At 38.6% G+C, this 25,857-nt stretch overlaps 1 protein-coding gene across 1 annotated transcript in view; it reads left to right on the top strand.

The window, feature by feature from the left end:
- Positions 1-46: 46 nt before the first annotated feature.
- tbx15 (T-box transcription factor 15) overlaps positions 47-25,857 on the top strand; it is a 48,934-nt gene continuing 23,123 nt past the window's right edge. Inside the window, exons 1-3 of the mRNA XM_074657815.1 lie at positions 47-547; positions 13,236-13,443; positions 17,369-17,470. Coding sequence (XP_074513916.1) covers positions 358-547; positions 13,236-13,443; positions 17,369-17,470 — 500 coding nt within the window. The 5' untranslated portion in view covers positions 47-357. The remainder of the gene's footprint in view (positions 548-13,235; positions 13,444-17,368; positions 17,471-25,857) is intronic.

The following is a 25,857-nucleotide window of genomic DNA, read 5'->3' as shown; positions in this document are numbered from 1 at the left end:
GGAGAGAAAAAACTCCTCCAGAAGTGAGTATCAATCAGAGAGACGTTCAGGGGGACAGAAAGAGCAACAGAAAGACGCGGAGAGGAAGAAAAACTCTCAATCCTCCAGGACTCCAGATCTCAGGATGGCTCAGTCTGCTCAGTCTGCTCGGTCTGCTCAGTCTGCCTGCAGCAGTTTGACGCGTTTCTAGTCACAGTTTTGGGATTTACTACTTTGGACACTTGGTGAGTTCACTGACGTGTGCTTTTTTGTTGCTTGTTTTGCTCCACTGTCGTTGGACCGGACCGGAGACAGGAGACCGGAGCTGGTTCTGGTTCTTCACTGCGTCCTCCTCCCTTTTGGGTGGATCAGAGAGCAATGAGTGAGAGAAGGAGATCTGCAGCAGCTCTGAGCTCTCGAGCCCACGCGTTCTCCGTGGAAGCTCTGATCGGCTCCAACAAGAAGAGGAAGCTGCGCGGCTGGGAGGACAAGCAGCTGGAGCTGTCCATGGAGAGTCTCGGAGAGGACGGAGAGGACGCACCGGACCACTGTCTGGACATGGACCCGGGTCAGTGCTCAGACATGCACCCACACAGCTAAACAACAACATGTCTCCGAGCTCCTTTAGAGAGTCAAAACATCATGGCTCCACTTTGCAGCTGAGCCAGAGAGTTTCATTATGCAGCCTTCAAGGTCCTGAAAGAGCAGTTGTTTTTTTTATCTTATGCACAAAAGATAAGTTAAGGAGTCTTTTATCTATAGCAATGCATACTAACTAAACTGTACCTAAGCTGTATATAAATGTAGCCTATAGTGGAGTTAAAAAGTACAATATTTCTGAACTACTCTCACATAGCTTCATTTTAAGGGGTTTAAAAAAAAAAGCCAGAAAGGACACAACACGTTTAGCTGTAGGAGCTCCACGCGCTCTGTGTGAACGTGGAGACCAGTTTGAGCTAAGTGCAACACGAACAGGAGCAATGATTTAGTGTTTAAATGCATTCAAACAGTAAACACATACATCAGTGTTTTTATTATTATTAGAATGGAAAAAGGTCAAATATTGAAAATAATTTGTAATCTATGTTGCATTTTATATTACAAAAAAAATAAAACATTGTCACCATATATTTTGTCATAATGTGGATACACATATAAACACAAGTACACATTTAGTGTAGTATTTATTGGGTATTTAAACTTTCACCATATTATAACCCCAAATAGTTTTCCCTGGAAATACTCAATCAGTGTTTTTATTATTAGAATGGAAAAAGGTCAAATATTGAAAAATATTTGTAATCTATGTTGCATTTTATATTAGGGTTTAGTAAACACATACATCAGTGTTTTTATTATTAGAATGGAAAAAATATTATTTTATGGGCCTACAGGTGAGCGTATACTGTTAAGAATTTTACAGTAAAATAACAGTAAAGAACTGGCAGCAAGGTTGCCTTTATATTACTGTAAAATTAACATTATTATACTGTCGCTGAAATTTACAGCTTTGTACTGTTAATGAAATAGTTTTTTTTTAATTAATTTCATAGTATTTTACAGTTAATTTACTGTTTAAAGATAAATTATATAGCTGTTTTTCACCTTTTCTTTTACATTATCTTACTGATTTGTTTTAATGCACTATTTAGGTTGTATATTTTACAATCATTTTAATAAACATTATTTTTTTGCCTATAGATGAATAGACTTAGCAGGTTACAGACATAGGAATAGTCACACTAAATACAATTAAAGGCACTTGTTAGGAAAAAGGCTATAATAGACTTGTTGACAGAGTTTCATTCTGCAGCCTTCAAGGTCCTGAAAGATCATTTATTTATTTTTTTATCTTATGCACAAAAGAGAAGTTATTATCGCGCAGGGATGTGGAATAGAATAGATTAGAATAGAATAGAAAGCTTTATTGTCATCGTATTAAATAGAAGGAGATTCACAGTGTCCACTTCTGGTCAGTGCTTTAAAACAAATACTTGACAAGACTAAACGAGGCAGATAAAACATATAACAGGTAAAACACACACGGTTATAATAAGACAAATAAAACAGGTAAAGTAGATGCAATAAAAAAATATAAACAGAAGTGTTACACTAGAAGTATAAAATATAAAAATAGATGTAATGTAAACGGAGTCTTTTATCTATATAGCAATGCATACTAACTAAACTGTAACCTGTATAAATGATCTGTATATAAATGTAGCTTAGTGGAGTTAAAAAAGTACAATATTTACCTCTGAGATGTAGTGGAGTAGAAGTAGAAAGTATAGCATTAAAATGGAAAAACTCAATTACAAGAACCTCGTATTTCCTTTCAGCGTTTAATTCTTTGCAAATTGCAATTGAGCAGCAGCTGAGGTTTGATGTTGGATTGACACGACACGTTTAGCTGTAGGAGCTCCACGCGCGCTGTGTGAACGTGGAGACCAGTTTGAGCTCAGTGGTTATTATTATTTTATTTTATTTAAAAGGGACCATGTACAGTTTAAAACATAAATGTCACCATTTGATGCACCAGATTACCAGATTATAGCGTTAAAGCTAATTCACATCTGTAGTCCACTCTGCTGCAGGAGACATTCTGCAGGCCTGTATAGAGAGTCTATCAGGAATATGACTCATGCAATATATGCATAATTCAAATCCCTTAATTATCATCAGTATTTATTATTTTTTATTTAACCTTTATTTAACCAGGTAGTACTCATTGAGATTAAGAATCTCTTTTGCATTAGAGAGACCTGCATGGCCGAGACAGCAGCATTTAGACATACAGTAAAGTTTCAGACGCCACAACATAAAACAAATGCAAAATAAACACATTGCATAATATCATACAAAACACATTAAAATCAAGTGTTTTAAGCCAACGTTAAAGTGAACATATTCAGAAACACAGACAGCTCCCGATTGACTCTGCTTCTAGGTCTATCATTAATGTTTTAAATTCATCAAAAGTAATCAGATTTCCCAGTTTCAATTTAGCTTGCAGAATAAAAGTGAAGTTGTGTTTCAGTTTGGTCTGCAGGTCTGCAGGTCTGCAGGAGGCCTCTCGACTTGTTGCATGAAGTAAACGAACTGTTTCGCTCCTTGACAAACACATATCACACATTTTGAATTATAATGTGCGCTGCTCAGAAATAACATCCCTGCTGCACAACTGTCATTAACTTTTGCACTAAAGTCGCTCTTCTTGCGCCACACGCACAGCATCCAGTAAGGTGTGAGAGCGTTCAGAGGAACTTTAAGGTGGAAAATAAAGACTTGATCTTTAGTGGAAAATGTGTAAATCAGTTTCACTTTATTTGTCCCCGAGGGTCAATTGTAGAGGCTCGTCGAATACAATTAACAATTAACAATTAACAATTAACAACACAATACAGGAACATTTTAAACATCTTGAAAGTTAAAAAAAAATGTTTTGTTGTTTTGTTTTGCATAAAATGTGCAGAAATTAAACTCTGCAGTGGAAATATACGGGCATGTGTAAAAACTATCACATACAATTGAATACAATTAACAAGAAAAACAGCAATTATTTTATTGAAATGTAGTAAAAGAAAATACTAATTGTAGAAATCAAGAATATTTATATTTACGATGAGGCCTTTTTTTTTGCAACAACTACAGTTTTTATGTAAGAAAATAATTTATATTTTTGGGCACGTTTTTAATAACTCAATTTAAACGTTAGCTGATTTTTTTGCATATGATATATTACCATTTACTGTATTTATACTCCATTTTGTTGTTAATAATAATTAATTAATTACAGGTGTAATGGAATTCTGTCTGCTGTCTGTTTAATTTTTAAACTAGTTAGATCTCAGAGTGGTTAAAGATGATAAAGCTGCTGCGTCTTCAGTGACTGTTAACCTCTCAGACGCTTCGCTTCGCTTTGAGTCGAGACTTCAAGCTTCATGTTTAAATCAAACAGATTCTAAACTGTCTGCGTATCCTTCTTGTGTCACAGCTGAAAAAACGCATTTAGTTTGAAAACTCAGTGTATTTCAGCTCAAACTGTGTTGAAGTTCCGTCTGTCTGCAACATTTTAGAATTCGAATTTAGAATTTAGAATTTAGAATGTTTCGAACATTCTAAACGAACCATCGTGAGGATCCAAATGAGGCCCGATAATAAACACATTTTATAAGAATATTTCATTTGTATTTAAATATACAAAATCACATTATCTTATATTTGATCACAGCTTATTAAATCTCCTGTAGGAATGTAGAGAAATGAAGCTTTACCTCTTCTACCTGCTGCTCAGAGAGTCTCAGTCTGACCTCCTTTACGCACGGATCCTCTTTGCTCCTGATTGAAATAAATAACTTTAAAAATGAGGAAAATAGAAGTGAATTAAATGTTTACCCAGAGGAGGGAGATGTATCCTCTCGTTGGAAGATTGTTGTTCAAGATTCAAGATTCCTTTATTTGTTATTTTTATGCTCCACAAAAAAACGAAATTGTGTCTCTTGCATCCACCACTCAGAAGTTCAGTGCAAAACAATTGGTGAAAACTATAAAGTAATTAACAAATAATAATAAGCTAATTATTTATAAATAAATAAGCTAAAAGTACGCTAAAAGTAGAATAGAATAAATAGTTACAATTTAAAATTAAAAATATTATTAAAGGAACAGTCTCTTGTTGATATGAAATTGTCTACAGTTGAGTTAATGATGGAGGTGAGTGTGTTGCTGATGACAAACAGCTTGTTTGTTCTAAAACCTCAAGGATAATCCAAATTACAAAATTAAATGTTAGACATCATTAAACGACCCTGCAGTCATTTTTTCTAATCTTCAGAGAAGTTTTTCTGTTAGCCTTCTCCCAGGTTTTGTCCCGGAGACTTTTAGGATTTGTGGCTCAATGAATTACTCAGTTCCTCTGGTTCCTCGTCCTCCTGGTTCCACTCATTAGCAGTTGGGTTCCTGGCAGGTTCAGCAGGTCCTGCTCGGGTCCTAAAGCCTCCTCTTTGGCTGCGTCGGTGACCGAGAACAGCGAGTCTCTGTGGTCAGATTATGTGGTTTAGAGGAATCCTTAACGGAGTGATTTTATTTTTACTCAGCTCCAGGCGAGGCTGGAAGCCGGCTGCTCGTATAACACGTTTATTAGCCTCAAAGACAAGAGGTGGACTGAGACCACTGAGGCTCAACAGTTCAGCTCACAAAATCAACCGCATCTCCATCATATTTAACATTTAATACATTAATTAACAAGTCGAACTACATCTAGTATAACTTAATATTTCACTATGAAAGGCCTGACCCAAGCTATGTGATTTACAAGGTGTCACTTTTCGCTTTTACGCACAGATTACGCACAGAACCAACTCACTACAAACACCTTTATCTTTATCTTTATCTTTTATTCAGATCTCCATTAGCTGTGTCTGAAGCCCAGCTATTCTTCCTGGAGTCCACTTAAATCACTTTGAACTGTTCTAGGCTACATTTCAGTACATAATCACATTACAATCTTTACCAACAATGACCACAGCATCAAAACACAACAATATTCAAGACACAACCTAACACACAACACAGGACCTATAGGTTCAAGTTAATACTATTCACAGAGTATAGATGCAAATATGATTCATTAGTGGTTGGACCATAGCATATTATGTCAAATTACAAAACATACAAAAACAGAACTTATTTTACCATAAATATTACCGGGACTTTGTATTTATCCAACATTAAACCTTTTATGATTTGATGTTAGCTAAATATCAGCAGACACAGAGAGCTGTTCAGCTAGGAGATGTTTTTTCGATAATATTTTTAATAGATTTTTGCTATTTTCTTGAATTTTCTAATGAAATTAAGCAACGATGCAGTAAATCTGTCTTTTACTTTTAACCATGATAGACTGTTATGCATTTCATTGACATTAGTTCTGTATCAACAACAATGAGCTGCCTTATTCTGAGCGATTTGCAACTTCTTGAATCCTGTATCCTCATCCCTGAATGAAAACCCCTCATTATTACTGCATAATTTTATACAAACACAAATACACGGAGTCATTTCTCAGTCTGCAGGCGGATGAAAGAGATAAAGAGATGCGTACATGAAGTTTTTACTGCTCCATCAGTGTGGAAACAGGTGCTCTGTCTGAGTGGATTGGAGTTACTCAGTGATTTCATGGTTGACAGATTGCTTCTGTCCACTTCACAAATCTGCTGCAACTTCATTAAATACAACATCTTCCTTCAGAAAGGAGCATTTCACTATAAATGTTGAGTACAACTTCACTCTCTAATGTGTTAACCTCTTAAACTTTTCAAATTCCTCCTTAAGAATCTGTAAAGTATGAAAACATGCACTTTATAACAGTATCACATGCAGATTCTGCTTGTGAAGCTTCATTGAATGTATGTGGTGCTTACACATATTCAAATACTCAAATCCAAGACAAGATACTTTTTATATTGCCACAGTCAGTAATGAAAATCTTTGGTCTCAGGTCCCTTCAACAATGCTCATAAAATATGTATATATATAAAAGGGGTAAACACACAGTAAAAGTAAAAGCAAAATGATAATCTAAGGCATAAAATAGTGCAATCGAAATATAGGGTTTAAATATAAAATAGTAATGTAAATTTGTATATTTGTAATTTTGTTGACGACAGTATTCCAGATGTGAAAAGTGAATGTAAACAGGATGTAGTATGTATACATATGATGAGAGGTAATATATGTACACAGAGGTGTAGACAGGAATGTAGTATGTAATAATGAGAAGTACTAAAATATATATACATACAGAGGAGTAAACAGGAATGTAGTATGTAAAACTACTAAAATATATATATATATATACAGAGGTGGAATGTAGTATGTAGAGAGAAGTAGTTCTGTCTGCAAACGTAATAAAAACAAGTACAAGTGCATGTCTAAACCTAATGATAAAGAGGACTCACATTCATCTGCAAACATTAAAACCATCTTCTTACAAGATAATGTACAAATAAAGAACTATAATAATCTATTAAATTGATATTTGATCTTAAATTAAAAATAGTTCCAACTTAATATAATACTAGTTTAATTCATCAGAGGAGCACTACATCAGAAATAAACATTTCTATCTGATTAAAATCCTCTTTGTAACTTCATTAAAACTTCTCTCTGTAATATTTCCATTTAATGTATATATATATGTGCATTAAGCAAACTTCAGTCCTCCTGGAGCTGATGTCTGACTGCATGTGAGCTGTGACACAGAGGCCAGTTTGACGTACAGCACCGACTTGATTAAATTCAGACCAATTAGTGGCCGTCTATGGATGTTAGCCTCGTTTTAATGACGCCTGGCTGCCCCCAACCGCAACATACAGGCCCCCAGTCTGACTCTGTGTGTATACTGAGTGTGTGTGTGTGTGTGTGTGTGTGTGAGGCTAACCACAGCTGATGTCAGGGCAGCATTCTGCTGAGTGGGCACATTTTTGTCCATCAATAAATGTCAGTTGTTGTTAATTCAGCTTTAAACAAAACAAACTGCAACTTCCAAACAGAAAGAAGTGTAAAAGTATTTCTTCAGGCCTGATGTTTGGTGGGTTTGTTTGTGCAGCTCTTGCTTTAGACCCGTATATATATATATGTATGTATGTGTGTGTGTGTGTGTGCTGGTGAGTGGCGGAGGACGGGCCCTTCAGCCCGATGACAGGGGGGGTCCGGGCGTAGTCGTCGACAGGCTCCCGCTTGGCCCCGGCGAACTCCCTCCTCTGCATGTACGGAGGCTTGCTGCCTTCTAGCTGTAGCTGTGTGAGGAATGCGTCTGTTCCCTCTAAACATGCAGCTTTTAGATGCCTCCAGTAGATAAACGAGGGAATGCTCAATGTGGCTTTTCAGGCCGTGTTTGTTGCAAATATTAAAAGCAGATTTCAGATTCGATGCCAGGGATTTCACACTTTCTTTTTAAATGTTAGTGTTGAATCTTGTTCCTGTCAAAGCAGAAAAAAACATTTAGATTATAAGTAGCTTCCCCTCTTAGCAGATTAGTCGAGTAATCGGTCGTTTTAATCTCAGTCGACTAAGATTTCTTTGGTGGATTAGTAGTTTATTATGCTTTTTTCATGCTGAATGACTTGTGAAGTCACCTCTGAAGTGGTCACACACATTCAAAGCCGTAGTAGGCCGATGCTGGACCGATAGAAGACAGCAATGAAAAATGTACCGCACACTGTAGCTCCCTTTAAGAGCAAGAAGAGCATCTGCTCTAAAGGTTACTAATTAAGATGTGCCAATAAATTGCACTCACAGGGAGCTACGGTGTGCAAACCTTCTTTTACATTTTTCAAGGAACGTATGAGCACATCTTTTGTAAACACCAGATTTAAAGTGGTGCTTTTGTGTGATTCTTTGTGGAGAAACTCTGTTTTAAATCACCTAATCGATTAGTCGACAGAATCGTTGAGTGTTAGTCGACTAAGAATGTTTTTGGAGGAGGACAGACCGACAGTAATTATAAGACTCCAAATCTGCAGACTAATGACATTCCTGTAGATTCTACGCCTTATTCTGGTAGAGGAGACTCGTTTTAGGCCTTTAAATGATAAGTTATTCACAATTATTGCACATCAATGAGAAATAAAAATGCCTTTGCAAATCAAAACATATATATATATATATAAGTCTGATTTTGACAACATGATACAGCAGTTTAAGACTTTGTTGGGAGTCAGTTTGAGATAATCTGAACCTTGTTGCCTCATTAGTGCAGCAGACAGTATTAAAGACCTTTTCATTGTCATTCTGTTGCTACGGCAACAGCTTTGGTCCATGTTTACTTCCTGTCAGCTACCACATTAACAAACAGTGGAACAGGAAATAGAAAGGGGCTCATTTTAAAATGTTTATATGGTCAAGGTTAGAAAGGTCTAAAGCTCACGGAAAACATGATTTATAAAAACATCAAATGTTCTGTAAAACTTGGGAATAAACAAAAACAGTCTAAACAGAGGCAGAAAACAGGGTTACACTTTTAGTCCAACTTTCTTTATTCAACCTTTATTTGAGTTTCCTGGCCAAGATGGCATCTTTAAAGTTTTACACAAGCACCACATAAAAACACAAATAACAGACTTAATAACAAACATAAAACATTCCACATAAACAACTGGAGACAACAGATATTCATTCGGTGCTCAAATAGTCCTTAATCCTGTTTTTAAACTATGCATGTTAATAAAATAATCTAATTTAAAGCATCTCTGTAGCTCACACCAGGATGAAGGTCCAGAAACTTTAAGAGCACTTTCACCAACTCTCCTAAAACAGGGTTGCACTTTTAATCCAACTTTTTATGTTTTTATTTAACCCTTATTTAGCCAAATTACAGACTTTAAAACAAAACAGTGAAAAACAATATTAAAACATTTCACATGAATGAGACAACAGACTTAAAACAAATCAAGTTACATCAACCAAAGTGTTATCATTCAGTGCTCAAATAATCCTGTTTTTAAAAGTTTGCATTTTTATAAAATGATCTAGTTTAAAGTGTCTCTGTAGCTCTCACTGAGCTGATGGTCCAGAAACTTTAAAAGCACTTTCACCAACCATAAAACAGGGTTGCACTTTTAGTCCAACTTTTTATTTGTTTTTATTTAACCCTCATTTAGCCTGGATAATCCTATTGAAAATGTGATTCTCATTTGTAAGGGGGTGCTGGTCAAGATTTAATTCTAGAAATTCCACACATAACAACACAAATAATAGACTTAAAAACAAAAAACAGGAGCACTGCGGTAGCTCACCGGGTAGAGTAATAATAATAATAATAATAATAATAACAATAACAATAACAATAACAATAATAATAATAATAATAAAAACAAAAAACAGGATTTTGCAGTAAAAACGAAAACAAAAAACAGCAAAAAGTGAAAAACAACATGAAAACATACAAAATTTCACACAAACTCAAAACAACAAGTTACATCAACCAAAGAATAATAATTCAGTGCTCATTAATCCTGTTTTTAAAATTGTGCATGTTAATAAAATGATCTAGTTTAAAGTGTTTCTGTAGCTCTCACCAAGATGAAGGTCCAGAAACTTTAAAAGCACTTTCACCGACTCTCCTAAAAGAGGGTTGCACTTTTAGCCAGGATAATCCCATTAACATTTTGAATCTCATTTGTAAGGGGGTCATGTCGAAGATGGCAGCTTAGAAGTTTCACACAAGCACCACATAAAAACACAAAGAACAGACTTAAAAACAAAACAGCAAAAAGTAAAAAACAACAAGAAACAAACAAGTTATATCAACCAAAGAGTTGTTATTCAGTGCCCAAATAATCCTGTTTTGAATCTCATTTGCAAGGAGGTCCTGTCCAAAGTGGCACCTTTAGAAGTTTCACACATTAAAATAACAGACTTAAAAACAAAACGGCAAACTATTAAAACCAACATAAAACATTTCACATAAAAGAGACAACAGACTTAAAAACAAACATCAAATTACATCAACCAAAGTATTATCATTCAGTGCTCAAATAATCCTTAATCTAAAATTTGCAATCTAGTTTAAAATGTCTCTGTAGCTCACACCAGGATGACCGTCCAGAAACTCTGCTTAATGCTGCACACACACATTATATCTATACAGTATACTGTGTGTGTGAATGAATCCCCAGAACTGTCAGATGATCTCTGGTGTCCGTCTCAAATTAAGTCTTATTGGCCCCATGTGAAGATTCCATTACAGCAGAGCAGGCTGATAGTTTTGTTGTTTGGATGTGAGCCGTCCTTCCTGTCCTCTTCCTGTAACACTAGCAGTAATAAGTGTTTTTATAGAGAGCGGGGGGGGTTAGCTGACTGACTGACTGACTGACTGACTGACTGACTGACTGTATATCTGCATGTGTGGGAACAGTTAAAGCAGAAGAAGGGGAAAGTAATCATGTGTGACAGTCCTCGCTGGCTGCAGCGATACTGGAAGGATTTCCCAAAGAAGATGATGGAAAGTCTCTCTCTCTGTGTGTCTGTGGTCATCACACCCCTCCTCCTCCTCCTCCTCCTCTTCCTCCCTCCTCCTCCTCTCTTCCTATCTCCATCACTCCTCTCCGTGCTCTTGTTTCCAGCGGCGTTGGCTCGGCCCCACGCTGCGGCGGTTTTCGCCTGGGATTCTGTCCAGTCTCTCAGCAGCTCTGCATTTGCATAACCATATTTGTGTGCCCTCAGTCTGCCAAGTCCTCGTGTCAGAGCTCCCAATAAATAATACATTATTAGATTTTATATTTTGGGGGGTGGGGGTGGTGGTGGTGGGGTAGGATATAAACTATTTCTGAGAAAAGTGAAATAAGATGTATTATGTGGTGGTATTTAGGGAGTTTTATCTGGGTAAAGTGCAGATTTGAGGTGTTGAGGATTTGAACGTCCCAGCTGGAAAAACTATGATGCATTTTGATATCATAAGGTTTCCATTATATATACATATAAATATATTTAAATAACATCACACATGTGTTAAGTAACATTTAAAGGTTGGAGTTAAGTAAGAATAATTCTTGGTTGAGGAATTTATCTTTAAGGGATGTTTTAAAGTGTTGTTATTAATTGGTAAAAAGGGAATCTGGTGTTTTAATTTCCTGTTTCACTTTAAATAAATAGTTCAGTTTTTAGATTTAAAGATAAATGTATGTGGTGCAGTGTTGGAAATTAACTTTTTTGTCCACCTGCCACTCAGTAGATTGTGTTTTTGGCTGGTGAGTGAAACAAATCTAGCAGCCACTTGCATATTTTACCAGCATGGTGCTAATTTCCAACCGTGATGTGATGGACAAAATAAAAACCTTCACTACAAAACTGAACATGGTGACCCAGCAGGTCATGCAGAGTTTTGGATGATTGTCAGGTGTTATTTTGTCCACCCTGTTACCTGCTTGGTAGTTGGGCAGTTGTTTTAAAACCAGTGCCTGAAATGAGCCGGTACTACCAAGTTCTGGTACTTCTGAATTTTGTCCACATGGGTACCCTTACTTCTGCTATGTACACCTGCGTCTAAATGCTGAGGAAACAGGCTGAAAATGTCTCCTCATTATCCAAACTATAGGCCAATACATCATATTTTAGGTTGTTTTGTATTGTAGCATATATTAAATATTATATTTGTGTACAATTTGATTTAATAGCTACATAAAAAAAGTTAACCAAAAATACATTTATGGACAAACTGTGGAGATATATATCGTGTGTAGGCCTAATGTAGGTAATTAAATGCAAAGATATTATCAAGATATAAATATAAATATATGCGGTGATCATGTCATGCATCTGCTGAATTTGGGTACTGGTACTTTTGTTGGTCCAGTTCAGGCACTTTTTTGAAATATAGTGAATGTAAATGTAAAGGAGGTCATCCTGGTTGGTGTCTGTGAGTTCGGGTGGAAAGCGTTCCTGTAGGTCTGGATGGGTTTCTATCAGCTCGGTGTTGAGGACTCTGACTAGTCAGTCTGTTAAAGTCGGTCCAGGAGGAGCCTTGAGGGGAAACTTCATTAGCCGAACGCCTCCCATCGGAATGCTTCATTGTGTGGCCCAATTTAATATTTTTCTCCATCGCATTTCAAAAGGCTTTACGCAACATTTATTCTGCTTTTGACATCAGCCCAGCACAGCGAGCCAAAACTGGGCCGCTTCCCTCCAAGCTGCTGCAGACGGCAGCAGGTGATTTGGATTCAGCGGAGAGAGAGAACCGCTGTAGAGTTTCTGCACCAGCGTGCCAAGTTTCCTGCGTAAAGCCTTAAAGCGTATTAATTCCACTGTTTCACAGAGCTGCCTTCTCATCATCTTCCTCATTTTCCAAGGCTGACCCCCATATGAGAACTATTAGGACTTTAAGAACTTTAAACATGCACTATCTGCCTTTAAACATGCACTATCTGCCTTTAAACATGCACTATCTGCAACCATCTTGGACTCTAGCCACTGGCGCACTTTACACTTACTTTACACTATACATCCTATATATCACTTTATAGACTGCACATAATGTACATACTACATTTATTTATTGACGGACTGTACACACTATGTTCACCCATTCACTCTGTATCTTTTATATCTCTATTATTATTTTTATAATTTTTTGTATACCTTTACTTTACTGTATACTTTTCCTGTGTTTCACTCTGTTTGCTGATGACACCTGAATTTCCCTCCGGGGATTAAAAAAGGTTCATCTTATCTTATCTTATTTTCTTTCCCCCCTTCAGACTCGGAGGCGAGTCCCGGCTCGGACGGAGAGGGTCTGGCCGAAAGGACGTCGTGCTCCTTCGGCTCACCTGCAGAGCTGGCCCCGGTGCCCTGCGAGCCTTCGCCTCCGGCCTCCATGGAGGAGATCCAGGTGGAGCTGCAGTGCGCGGACCTGTGGAAGCGCTTCCATGACATCGGCACGGAGATGATCATCACCAAGGCGGGCAGGTAGGCCATGCACACTCACACGCACACTCAGCTGCCCAGAAGGTCTATACGTGCAGCTCTGCGGCGGCCTCATGGCGCACACAGACTGTGCGTAAAAGGCAAACTTTTACGCACAGTCTGTTTGTGAAAAGTGAGTTCCTTATTTAAAGGACCCATATTATGCTCATTTTCAGGTTCATACTTGTATTTTGTGTTTCTACTAAAACATGTTTACATGCTGTAATGTTAAAAAAAAACTTTATTTTCCTCATACTGTTGGCTCGAATATACCTGTATTTACCCTCAGTCTGAAACGCTCCGTTTTAGCGCATTTTGACGGAATTGCAACAGAATTGCAACAGAATTGCAACAGAATTGCAACAGAATTGCGTTGCTAGGCAACAGATTAGCCACATGTGTACTTCCTGTCTGCTGGTGACATTCACATACACTGCAATCAGGAATAAACTGGGACAAATTTAGAATGTTTACATTTAAATCTGTGTCAAGGGTCTGAATATTGTATATTTGTGACATCACCAATGGACAGAAATTCTGACGGCTTGTTTCAAATGCCGAGTTTCTGAATACGGGCTGTGTGTATTTCCCTGTGGATTGAGTGTTTCAATACTTTCACAGTATTTATATAGGACTTAAGCCTGCTTTATAATAAAAAAACAAACATGAAAATCTCACTTTTTTATAATATGGGACCTTTAATTTAGAGTGATTATGATGAAGATTTATCACCCGTATAGACCTAAAAATCTACAAACGCACCGACCCACGAACCCACAGTTCAGTTAGAGCCGCGCGCACACACACACACACACACACACACACACACGCACACACACCTCTGCGCTCTGTTTGGAGGGTGTTAATGTGTTGCACATGCAGGCCTCTCTCTGTTGTGTTCAGGGCCTTCGTGACGCGGCAGGTTCCTCCTGATGTCGGAGAATCGAGGAGAGCTGGTTCTAATTAATCTCGCTGTAACATGCTCCGTGTTTTTCTCGCTCTCTCGGGCCAGCAGTGCAAACCCGGAGCAAGCGCACGACTTGACCTGTCGGATCCTGCAGGAAGGACCTTTCTCCCCGCAGTCTGCTCCGCTTAGGGTTAGGGTTTTTTTCATGAAAAAACTTCATTGTATAATATATCAAAAAAAAGTATAGTATTTTGAAAATTTTATGAGAAAAAGTTATACTATATTTTATGTCAAAACATTTCAGCGTCGCACATTTCCACCAACATTTCCCTCCTTCTCCTCACTGACTGACATTAGGTTTAATGCTGCTTCAGCTTTAACAAGGTCTTTATTATTATTATTAACGTGTCGAGTCTTTAAAGATTAAGCTAATAAACACAAACAAAAAGTTTGTTTTTGTACGAAAAATGTTTATTGGATGAAAAGTGTCATTATTCTAGCAGAGTGTTGGGACTTTTTTATCCGTGTTTATTTTGTATTTAATAAGGATGAAAAGTCTATTTCTCTTTATTTCATTTTTTATTAATTTATTTTATGTATTTTTCCAATTTTCTTTCCCCCTCAAAACAGTTCAGTTGTACTTTGTTCCGGTTAATTACGCGCGTTTTATGTTTGGAATATTTATTCTTGCAAAATGGCTAAAACATAACATGTGATCTTGTATAAATCAGTCGAGTTTATTTATCCAAGAGCTGTTCCAGAAACGTAAAAAGCTGGAAAAACCCAGAATACTTGTTTATTTTTCTGTTTAACTGGAGAGTTGTATTTATTTTTTAAATATATAAAATAGGTGTGGTGGATCTGTGTGTTTTTAGTCCACCTGTTAGTTAGAAACCAGACTTTTATTTTATTTTTTCCAGGTTGAAATAACCGTCGTTCCAGACTCCTCTCTCGTCTGTTTTTATGAATTGGCTTTAAATTGGTAATCGGCTCATAAATAGAAGCAACAATCGTCTTTGCGCTGAGGCGGAGTTGGAGGTGGACACGACCCGTCGCAGTACGCATTTCACGGCCTGCTCATAATAAGCTCATAAATCCAGAAGAGGAGAGAAGGGAAGCAAGAAAACAGCCCTCTGTTCTCATTAGGCAGGCTCGGATTTACGACCGTTAAATGAAACGGGGAAAAAACGGAGCGTTTGAAGTGCAAAATTAAGTTGAAATGTCCCCAGACTGTTAATATAGGTGCAGGGTTTCCGTGGAGTTCTGTCTGAGCTGTAAGCTGCAGCTGATGGGAGGAGCTGCTTGCTAAAAATATTTCAATAAAAAAAACATTTATATATGAATAACAATCCCAGTTTGACAGTTTTAAAAATATAAAATAAAGACTTTAACCACAGAGTCGTTTCCTGGAGTGCAAAAGGTCAGAGGTCACAATGTGGAACAAAGTGTTTCTCTCCACTAAAATAATGAAAATGATGGAAACGTTCACAAGCATGAAGTCATGAAAAGAGCATTTTAACATGTTATATATTTTTATATAAATCCATAAATCAGACAGAGATCTGATAACGGCTCAGATTCAGCATAATGATGTTGGCATAAATGGGATTTATTAGATTTTATTTAATACATTTCAAGACTATTTGTCCTTAAAATACTGAACTCTGATTGACTGAAAGCTGCAGACGTTACGTTTTAAAGGAGCCAATCAGGACCAGTTAGTGTGAAACCACCTGCAAAACAACATGCAGAATATCTTTAAAAATGCACTTAAAAATGAATAACAAAGTAAGTAAGTTTTATTTAGTATAACACCTTTCAGAAAGAGATCACAAAATGCTTCATAAGAATAAAAAAATAAGACCATAAAACAATAAAAATAATAAAACGTGTAGAAAATAAGCCAATAATCACAAGATCAAATTGCCGTAATGTGATAATTTACATACCAAGATCCTTTTAATGAGCTGTCTATAAATGTGTCTTCTAGCTATTTGACTCACAAACATCTCTGTTTGTTTACATCCTGTGGAGGAGTTAAATAAATGTTAATGTTCATTTCTATGGTTAAAGACCGACGGAGCAAAGAGAGACTTCTGTTCAACATTTTCAGATTAATTAATTTAAATTATCATGATGCAATTTATTTATTTACAAAAAGCTCCATAGTCCAACAAATAATATCTTAATTTTTTAATTTACAGCATAATAATTCATAGATTATGTTCTAATCTAACAAATCTCTTTGTGTGCAGGTGTAATATCTTTCTACATTTCTCTTGTGTTGTTCTTTTACGTAACTAAGACTATAGAAGTGTACAAAATAGGCTACGTCCAGTTATTCCAGGGACATACATGAAGGTGCTCCTGTTTTTCATCAAGTTGTAACACTTGTTATGTTCTTTGTTTATCAGGAAATTCTTTTGGGATCTTTAATATCATGTTTTTCTGGTGTTTCTCAGCATTTTTTGTGTCGGTTTTCATCAAAACTCTTATTGTGACAAGAAGGGAAACGCTTGCTTAAATAACAAAATGTAACTAAGTGCCACTGTTGCACCGAGTGCATGTTCATGGAGGATATCTGTAAATTATAGAGTACAGTCTAGACCTGTTCTATGCGAAAAGTTTCTTGAGATAACATCTGTTATGATTCAACGCTACAGTATATAAAAATAAACTGAATTGAAGTGAACTAAGTTTCAGTAGACGTCTACCTCAGGTTCCTCCTCGACCACCGCTGCAGAAAACAGACATGAAATCAGAATTTTTACGTGATTTGATTTTGTCTGTATGTGTTTTTTAAGTCTCTAAATGTAGTTTCTTTACCTCTGAATATGTGTTGTGGGTCAGACTGCTGTATAACATCTGCTGAGCTCATCAGTCTGGTTTCACTGATGGGGATTTTTAAGGTATTTTTTTAAGTGTTCATCTCTTTTCTTCATTTCGTAACAGAAGGAAAGAGACAGAAAGGAGTATCCCTCCCATGAGATTAATCTCTGCATGTTGCTTTGTCTCCTTCAGGAGGATGTTTCCTGCCATGAGAGTGAAGGTCGCCGGTCTTGACCCTCATCAGCAGTATTACATCGCCATGGACATCGTGCCGGTGGACAACAAGAGATACAGGTACCGTCCTCACGCTGAATGGGAGCGAGTGTCTGTGCCGACATGTCAGACGTCCAGAACACATTACATTTAATTGTCTTTGCACATTTTATTTATTGATGTTCCTCACCATTTTACTCCCCAGAGTCTCTCTACCAAACTGCTGCTGAACCAAAATGATTTCACTCTTTTTGGGTTTTATTGGGAAGTTTAATGTCCCATGATGCTCTAAATGCTGTTTCAGATGCTCCTCAGCCATGACGAGAACTAAACCGCTGCGAAAACGCTGAGTAATTGTATTTTGCACACACACCAGCGACAAAAGAGCAGCTTTCACTCTGCAGAAATTTTAATGAACGCACAGCTGTACGTAATATATGCACACGCACGGTCATATCAGCATGAGCTGCTACAGCTGCAGAGCGCACAACTGCATTTTCCTGGATGATTCTCAAACGTCAGACGGAGCATAAACATTTTGACCCAGTTGGATTTTTTCTCGTCTCGGTGCCATTTCTCATGTTAGAGTCCAACGTAACAGGATTTGGACCGAGCCTCATCTTTTCAGATTTCTCATAAGTGCTACGAGTTCCTGTCTTCTTCTTGGCAACGCAGAGAGAGAGCGGTTACTCGCCATCATCTGCATCGGTGAAGTGACGCGAGAGTGATTAAAGTGAGCATGTGCTGGAGGAAGCCTTGTGTGCGTGATGGATCTCTCTGGATATGTCATAAGACTGATATCCTGGCCCACAGTGCTGGTCCCAGAAGTCGGAGCCAGCGAGAGGAGATTGAAATGTATTCATCATCCCGGCGGCCCGAGCAGCAGCAGCAGCAGCAGAGCCAGAGGCTGCAAATAGGATCACTCTCAACGTTCACGTCTAATGACGGAAACGGGGAAAAATGAGGTCGAGATGGAAAGAAGACTGCTGCACGTTTACCTGCTGCTGTCGACTTTATAGGGTCACCTTTAAGGCTCAATATCACCTCTTCAGGTGTTATAACAGAAATGAGGAAGTTTACCTGCAGTGGTTTTAGAGGCGGATGCAGATACAGGCTGTTACTGTGTGATGATGATGTGATAATGTGGCAAATAACCCAGAGCTGCCTCGTTACCGTTAAAATACAGTTTGGCTGCTAAAAGCTGTCGCTGCCGTTTTTCTGTCAAAGCTGCCAGGAGACGGTTTGGTTGAAATTCAAATTACCGCAAAAATAGCCTCCGAAACAGCATTTAGACAGTCATGGAACAGTGCAGCAGAACACAGCTGGCAATGTACGATATTTTCTTTAATTCCACAAAAAAACAACAATGAGTTAAAGCCAATTCATGGTTTCCACCAGGAGCGATTCTAGGATCGGACCTTTACGGGGATTCAGCCCCTAATGAGGATGTGACATGTGCACACTCGAAGGCGTCGGGTTCGTTCCAGGAAATTTTGAGCATCAAACATTTCATTTCTTGGATTTTGGAAATATTTTTGCACCAATTTCTGCCTTTTCTGCATCAAGTTATGGTGGAAATGTCTTGAGGTCAGAGGTCAGGGGACACCTTTGAAAATCAACATGCCAGTTTTTCCTCGCCAAAATTTAGCCGAAATTTGAAGCGTTATTTATCCTCCTTTGCGACAAGCTAGCATGCATGGTTGGTACCAATGGATTCATCAGGTTTTCTAGTTTCATATGATACCAGTATCTTCACTTCAGCTTTAAGACTGAGCCCGATACAACCTCTTAAAGACAGTTGGCCGGGATCGTTAGCAATTTTCTTTTTGAATTTGATGAATTTTTTGTGTGCTTGAGGAAAAGAGTCTGAAATCGCCAATGGTTTCCGCTGCTGTGTGGCCGCAAGGGTCATTTACACAAGTCTTTTACGAGAGTCCAGGCAACCGCTGTAGATGCACAAAACAAGCACCCAGTTACTTTTCTAGCACACGGGCAGTCGTTGCGTTTGTAGCGAGCACAGTCCACGACGTGCAACCTTAGATTTGCACTGTTGTGCACAGAATGTATGTTCTATATTCCCCATCCTTGGTCCTTAAGCAGTCACGCACACCGTTTTCTTCTTCTTTTATGTTGTTAAGTCAAATACAACAAAACAAAGGAGCTCCCTGTTGTAGTAGGAGCGTGTGCAAGTCTGCGGCTGTACTGGAGAACGATCAAGAGTTTAGTCCGTATACGTTCCGACTTCCCTCAGCCTGTCTTAAGTCGTTCCTACTGAGAATGTAAATCTTTAAAAGCGGCTCACAATATATATTTGTTTATTTTTAATAAGCTCAATAATTGAAGTAACGTAACTCAAACAGGAATAAACTTTGCATTTGTAGGGGACTATTTTTGGTGGCGGAATAATACATATTTGGTGCTCTTAGACACCAGGGCGGTGTTTTTGGATTTGAAAATAAACTACGGTGCCCATCTTTATCATAATGAAGGAAGTTTTGGCTCACTGATGTGATTTCAATTGTTTTTGGACAACAATGGAGCTCGATGGCACAGAGGAAGAAGCCAATAAGATATTATTATCTTACATTTGATTCAAGTTCAAATGTAAGATACTTTATTTCATGCAAATGCAGACAAGTTTCGTCTCATCAAAATTCAAAATACAGAATTGAAACCTGCAATGAAGCTCAGTCACACCTGACCTAGAAACCCTGACAATAATTCAGCGTTACATAGAGACACGTCTTTAAACACCGTTGTGTAACAGGTCCAGTTGTGTTGTGTGTTCTCAGTCGTGCATCAAGTGTACCAGCAGTGTTTCTTTGCAGCTGGTGAGCACATTTCAAAGTAGAAAGTTCAATGACTTTAAACATGTTCACAGGGAGTTAGTTCTGTTTTCATGCATCGCTGTGTGAGGGTGAATATGTGATTAAAGGCCGAGCACGCCGCAGATATACATCCACTCTCTCTGAGCAAAACACAACCCTGTCATCTCAGAAGGAAACAGAGAAAGAGCTCTTCCCCCTCACGTCAAATCACATTTAGTTCTGACAACAACAAAAAAAATGGTAGAAAATAAGCAATGAACATAAATAGAGTGACTTCTGTGCGTTTGAGTTTGAGCCACCTTCATTTCACATCGTTGTTTATTAATGTAAAGTTTTCCAGCGGAGCGTAGCCGGCGTTCTGCCCTGCCGCCTCTCCCCGCTCTCCCACCAGCGAACCAAGACATCATGGAGGACGTTCAGAGGCCAGAAGATCTTGTTAAATCAAATAGGATTTTCTTCCTGGCCGGGGAATTTACCGCAGTCCTTTGCAAACTGAGCCGGGAGCTGTCACTGGTGTGTCTCACAGGCCTGTGGGGCGGGGGGGTTGGGGTCTGGAAATACGGTCTTTATTGGAATGGACGAGCTTTACTTGGGCTCGCTGCCCCTCTTTAGGAACGTCTCATTGGTACCGCGCTCATTAAATCTCCATATATTACGGCGCTTTTATGTGGACAGTCGTTCGGTTTGCTCCGAACTGAACGTGGGGGCCGACTGGCTCCTCAAACATTCAAACATACCTCATTTCTTCAGCTGTGTGTCAGAGCGGGTTGTCGTTCAACACACACACACACACACACACACACACACACACACACATCCAGGTACCCACGCACATTCAAAACACACACAAACTCATCTACAAGCATTTATGTTGGCATGTAAAGTTATGTACTTCTAACATTAATCTAATGAACTCAAGTTCTAAACTTCATGTAGAAGTGAGGACTGGAAAAATGATGTCACATTGAACGTTTTTATCTACCTTTGTGAGGACATTTAGTCCTTATTAGTCCAGAAATAGAAGAAGATGCACGCACAATAGGAAGCACATCCTAAAGAGATAATGTTTCTATACATGTGAGGACAATGCAGTCATTCACCTATTTCTAACCTAACCTTAATCCTAATAACTTAAATCTGATCTTAATAACCAGTTTATTAACCTTAAATCATCTTTGCTGTAACCTAAACCCTAATCCCCGATCTCATGGGAAGACGTATAAATGACGCGACATTACGTTATTTGTACGCCACGCAACAAAACTACCGTAACATTCACAGTAAGGTTGAGGCAACAAAACCACTTAGCTAGGTTTAGGTAAAATATCATGGATAAGTACGTAAACAAAGTAAAATACATACGTAAACTAGAATGACACTCGGAGAGTGCAGACCTCCGCGAAGGTGCCCGAATACGATTGCCCCCCCTCTCCGTTCAGCTTGCGCCATCATCCACGTGTCACTTTGTTTATGTTGAGATCAGCTGTACGTAGCGGAGCATCGTAAAAAACTCACCAAGTGAGCTTTGGTCGAACTCACCTGTAATTTCACCGAGTTTAATGTGAAAAAACGCTGAATCTACAGATGTCCCCCCGCTCTCTCTCTGTCTCTCTCTCTCTGAAGGAAAGAGGCGGGGTCACACGTCATCAACGCGTCATCAGCTAAACTGCGAATGTGTTATACCCAGAGGTCTTAATGTTCAGGCTGATCGGAATCCTTAAAAAATTTCCTGAATCCGGATCATGATCCGGATCGCCACCAAAATCTAATATATTGTTCATTGTGCCGAACTCTACCCCTCCAAAAAATTTCATTCAAATCCATCACGGACTTTTGGAGTAATCCTGGTAACGGACAAACCAACAAACCAACAAACCAACGCCTGTGAAAACATAACCTCCTTCCTAGGCCTTTGGCCTTGGCGGAGGTAATAAAGTCATAACTTTACGAGAAAAAAAGTCGTAATATTACGAGAATAAAGTCAGAACTTTACGAGGAAAAAAGACAATAACACGTAAAATTACTACTTTATAATATTATGACTTTATTCTCGAAATCTCAGATTTTTTTTTTCCCTCAATGTGGCCCTAATACTCCGTCGTACCGTCGTACTATAGACCTACAACAATGATAAATAAAATTGAAAATGTAAACAAAAAAAACAGTTATTCATTTCCACTGGAGAGGAGCTAAAGAGCCGCATGTGGCTCCGGAGCCGCAGGTTGCTGACCCCTGGTCTAAACCAATTTGAACCTTATTCTAACCTTAATCCTGTAAACACTAATCCTAGTCTGAAACAGTCTGACCGGCAAAATCTTTGTGTGTGAGGACATTTGGTCCTCATAAGAATCCCAAAACACACACACACACACACACACACGCACACACACACACACACACACACACACACACAGAAATCTGTTGGTCTTCTCTTACGAACCCAGAACACACACACCAGCCGGCCCCGACTGGTAATTCAATAGCAATATTTACTCTGTCAGTACAGTAACCCAATATACAGCCGGGGTTTGGCAACTGTGTAAATGTGTGTGTTTTTATGTGCATGCCTGTCTGTGTTAGCGTGTAATATGTGTGATGAGTGCACACACACACACACACACACACACACACTGACAACCTGTTTTTGCTTTGAGTGTGTGTGTGTGTGTGTGTGTGTGTGTGTGTGTGCGTGTGTGTTTATCCCAGAGAAAGAAAGGAAGAAAGAGGGAATTAGAGTTGCGTTGCCGTTTGGTTTTGTCAGCTGTGTGGTTTTGGTGTTGGTTGAGAAGGGGAAGGACCCTCCTCCTCTTCCTCCTCCTCCTCCCGTCACCCGCCCCATCTGTCCAGTAAGAGTGTCACATAAAGTCCAGTCTTTATTGATGGTGCCGTTGCCAGATGGCAGATTTATGAAAGATGAAAGCGGGGGGTGGTGGGGGACTAATCAGATTTCCAGTCCTGTTTGGGGGCTAAAGTTTCCTCGTTCTTTAACACTTTCCCTGCGACGCCGAGCGTAACCCTAAACAGCGCTCCAAACAGGAAATTACAGAAACGCCTGGCACCCTTTGTGGGTGTATACACATGTGTGTGTGTGTGTGTGTGTGTGTGTGTGTATTAAGGTCAAAAGTCAGAGCTGTGTGTGCGTGGTATTAGATAAAGTAAAAACAAACAGCTAGTTAAGATGTTGTAGTTCATTGCCTCACATTTCAAAGACACTATTTTACATCTTTATATTTGAACTTTAGCAGCAGCACTTATTTTCCTTTTCCGAATCAAAGGTTTAAGTACGGATTGTAAACCCCCCCCCCTTGTGATATTTTGGGCTTTATAGATAAAACGGACTTGACTTGACGTAACTCGCCAGTTCCTCTAACTTAACACTTGCCGTGTGGTCGCTTCTTCCTGACAGACAGGAAGTGTGTGTTTCTCATTTCCAGGTTGTTTTGAAATAAAGTCTGAAGCATGACACAAATAAAAGAGCGACAGGAAGTTGGACTTTAAGGAATAAGACGTCTCTTACTAACATGTGAGGAATGCAGAACACAAAGTTTGAGTCTTTATTTGCACAAATAACAAAACAATAAGACATCTTAAGACTTCAGTAGTGGAGGTCTGTCTGGTGAAAACTGGATTCCTGTGATGACCACATTGTATATTATATAACAAACTAGAAAATACTGTGGTTGTAGAATTCATTAGACATTACGTTGTTAAACAGAGATCCTTTGCAGATGTTCCTGGTGTCCAAAGTCTGAAGGAAACCTCTGATTAACTCAGTCAATTGGTTTTCTAACTAGTCCAACATTCAGAACCTCTTTAGAAGGATCTATAGTTTATATTTCTCAATAAAGCTGTGGTCACATTATGAGCAACACAGCATCAGGCTACAAGTCATTTTCAATGGATGTCGGCGACATCAAGCTACAAACTGACGCCCGACACTTTTCCAGCGCTCCAATGACGCGGTGAAACGTCAACCAATCATATGTTTTTGTTTCATCCTGATCCGTTCCATCTAAAAATGTGCCCTTAGCTAGTTCCCTGTTCTATTTAACGACATAACAATGCCAACGAGCGCTTGAGTCACACTTCAACGGCGAGCGACAATGTAGCTGGTCAAGCTGGTCGTTTTGCTGCTTCTTGTTTCCAGGGCAACAAAGCACATAAAGAGGACACAAATATAAATAAAGAGGTCAATAGGTGGATGAGTCCTGGATGAAAACATCAAGTCCCACAATGCAACGTGTTGCATTATAATAGATGCAAAAATTGAGTATGTTGTGTGTTCCAACTGTGTAGTTTGTGGATTTTGAGTACGCGAGAAATGCCCGGATGTATACTACAGATTAGCACAAATTTCTGAATCTGAGTTTACTGGACAACCGCCCCCAGAATGCATTGCGTCTTTTCAGACTGTCCAATGGCGGACTGCAAGGCAGACTGTTAAAATAAATACGAATGATGGCGAGTGACCTAAACGTACAGTTAAGAGACAAAAACGCAATCCGGTCTCACTCCCAACTCGTTGAATACCGCTGATTGGGCGGCGCCCGTCGGCATCGGGAAATGCTGCACAGAGGCGCCCTTTAGCCACAGTATATGACGAACCAAGCTTTTCCTTTATTGTTTTATTTTGTCTTATTTCTATTAGGGCTGTCAAAGTTAACATAATAATAACGCAAATTTGTTTTTCCGCCACTAATTTCTTTAACGCTTTTTAGGTTGTAACTGGCTCAGTTTTAAGTTTTAGCTTATCGTGAAGGGGGTTAAATAACGCTCCAAACTTACGCTAAATGTTGGCGAGAGAAAAACTGGCATGGCCATTTTCAAAGGGGTCCCTTGACCTCTGACCTCCAGATCAGTGAATGTAAATGGGTTCTATGCGTACCCACGAGTCTCCCCTTTATAGACATGCCCACTTTATGATAATCACATGCAGTTTGGGGCAAGTTATAGTCAAGTCAGCACACTGACACACTGACAGCTGTTGTTGCCTGTTGGGCTGCAGTTTGCATTGTTATGATTTGAGCATATTGTTTTATGCTAAATGCAGTACCTGTGAGGGTTTCTGGATCAATATCTGTCATTGTTTTGTGTTGTTAATTGATTTACAATAATAAATATATACATACATTTGCATAAAGCAGCATATTTGTCCACTCCCATGTTGATAAGAGCATTAAATACTTGACAAATCTTCCTTTAAGGTACATTTAGAACAGTTAAAAAATGTGCGATTAATCACGATTAACTATGGACAATTATGCCATTAATTGCGATTAAATATTTAAATCGATTGGCAGCCCTAATTTTATTTTATTCTATTTTGTCATATGCTCTGTTACTATATAATTTCTTAAAATGTAAAAAAAGATCATTTTCAGTAGAAATGAATGGTCTAAACATCAGAGGGTCTAAACAACAGGAGACCAGAGGGTGTGTTTGCAAACGTCCCGTAGAAACGCCCCCGATGCTTTTTAAATATATGTGTGTGTGTGAGCCGTGTGTTTTGTGGTAGAGTGAAGGATGAGAATGTATGTTGTGTTTGTGTTTATGTATTTATATATACTGTATATCTATATATATAAATATATAGTGTGTGTGTGTGACGGGGCGGTGCAGCCCCTCGGAGTCGATAAAAAA

This window comes from Sebastes fasciatus, chromosome 14, assembly GCF_043250625.1.
Source record: "Sebastes fasciatus isolate fSebFas1 chromosome 14, fSebFas1.pri, whole genome shotgun sequence".
Lineage (NCBI taxonomy): Eukaryota > Metazoa > Chordata > Actinopteri > Perciformes > Sebastidae > Sebastes > Sebastes fasciatus.
This window is presented reverse-complemented; position numbering and strand designations above follow the sequence as displayed.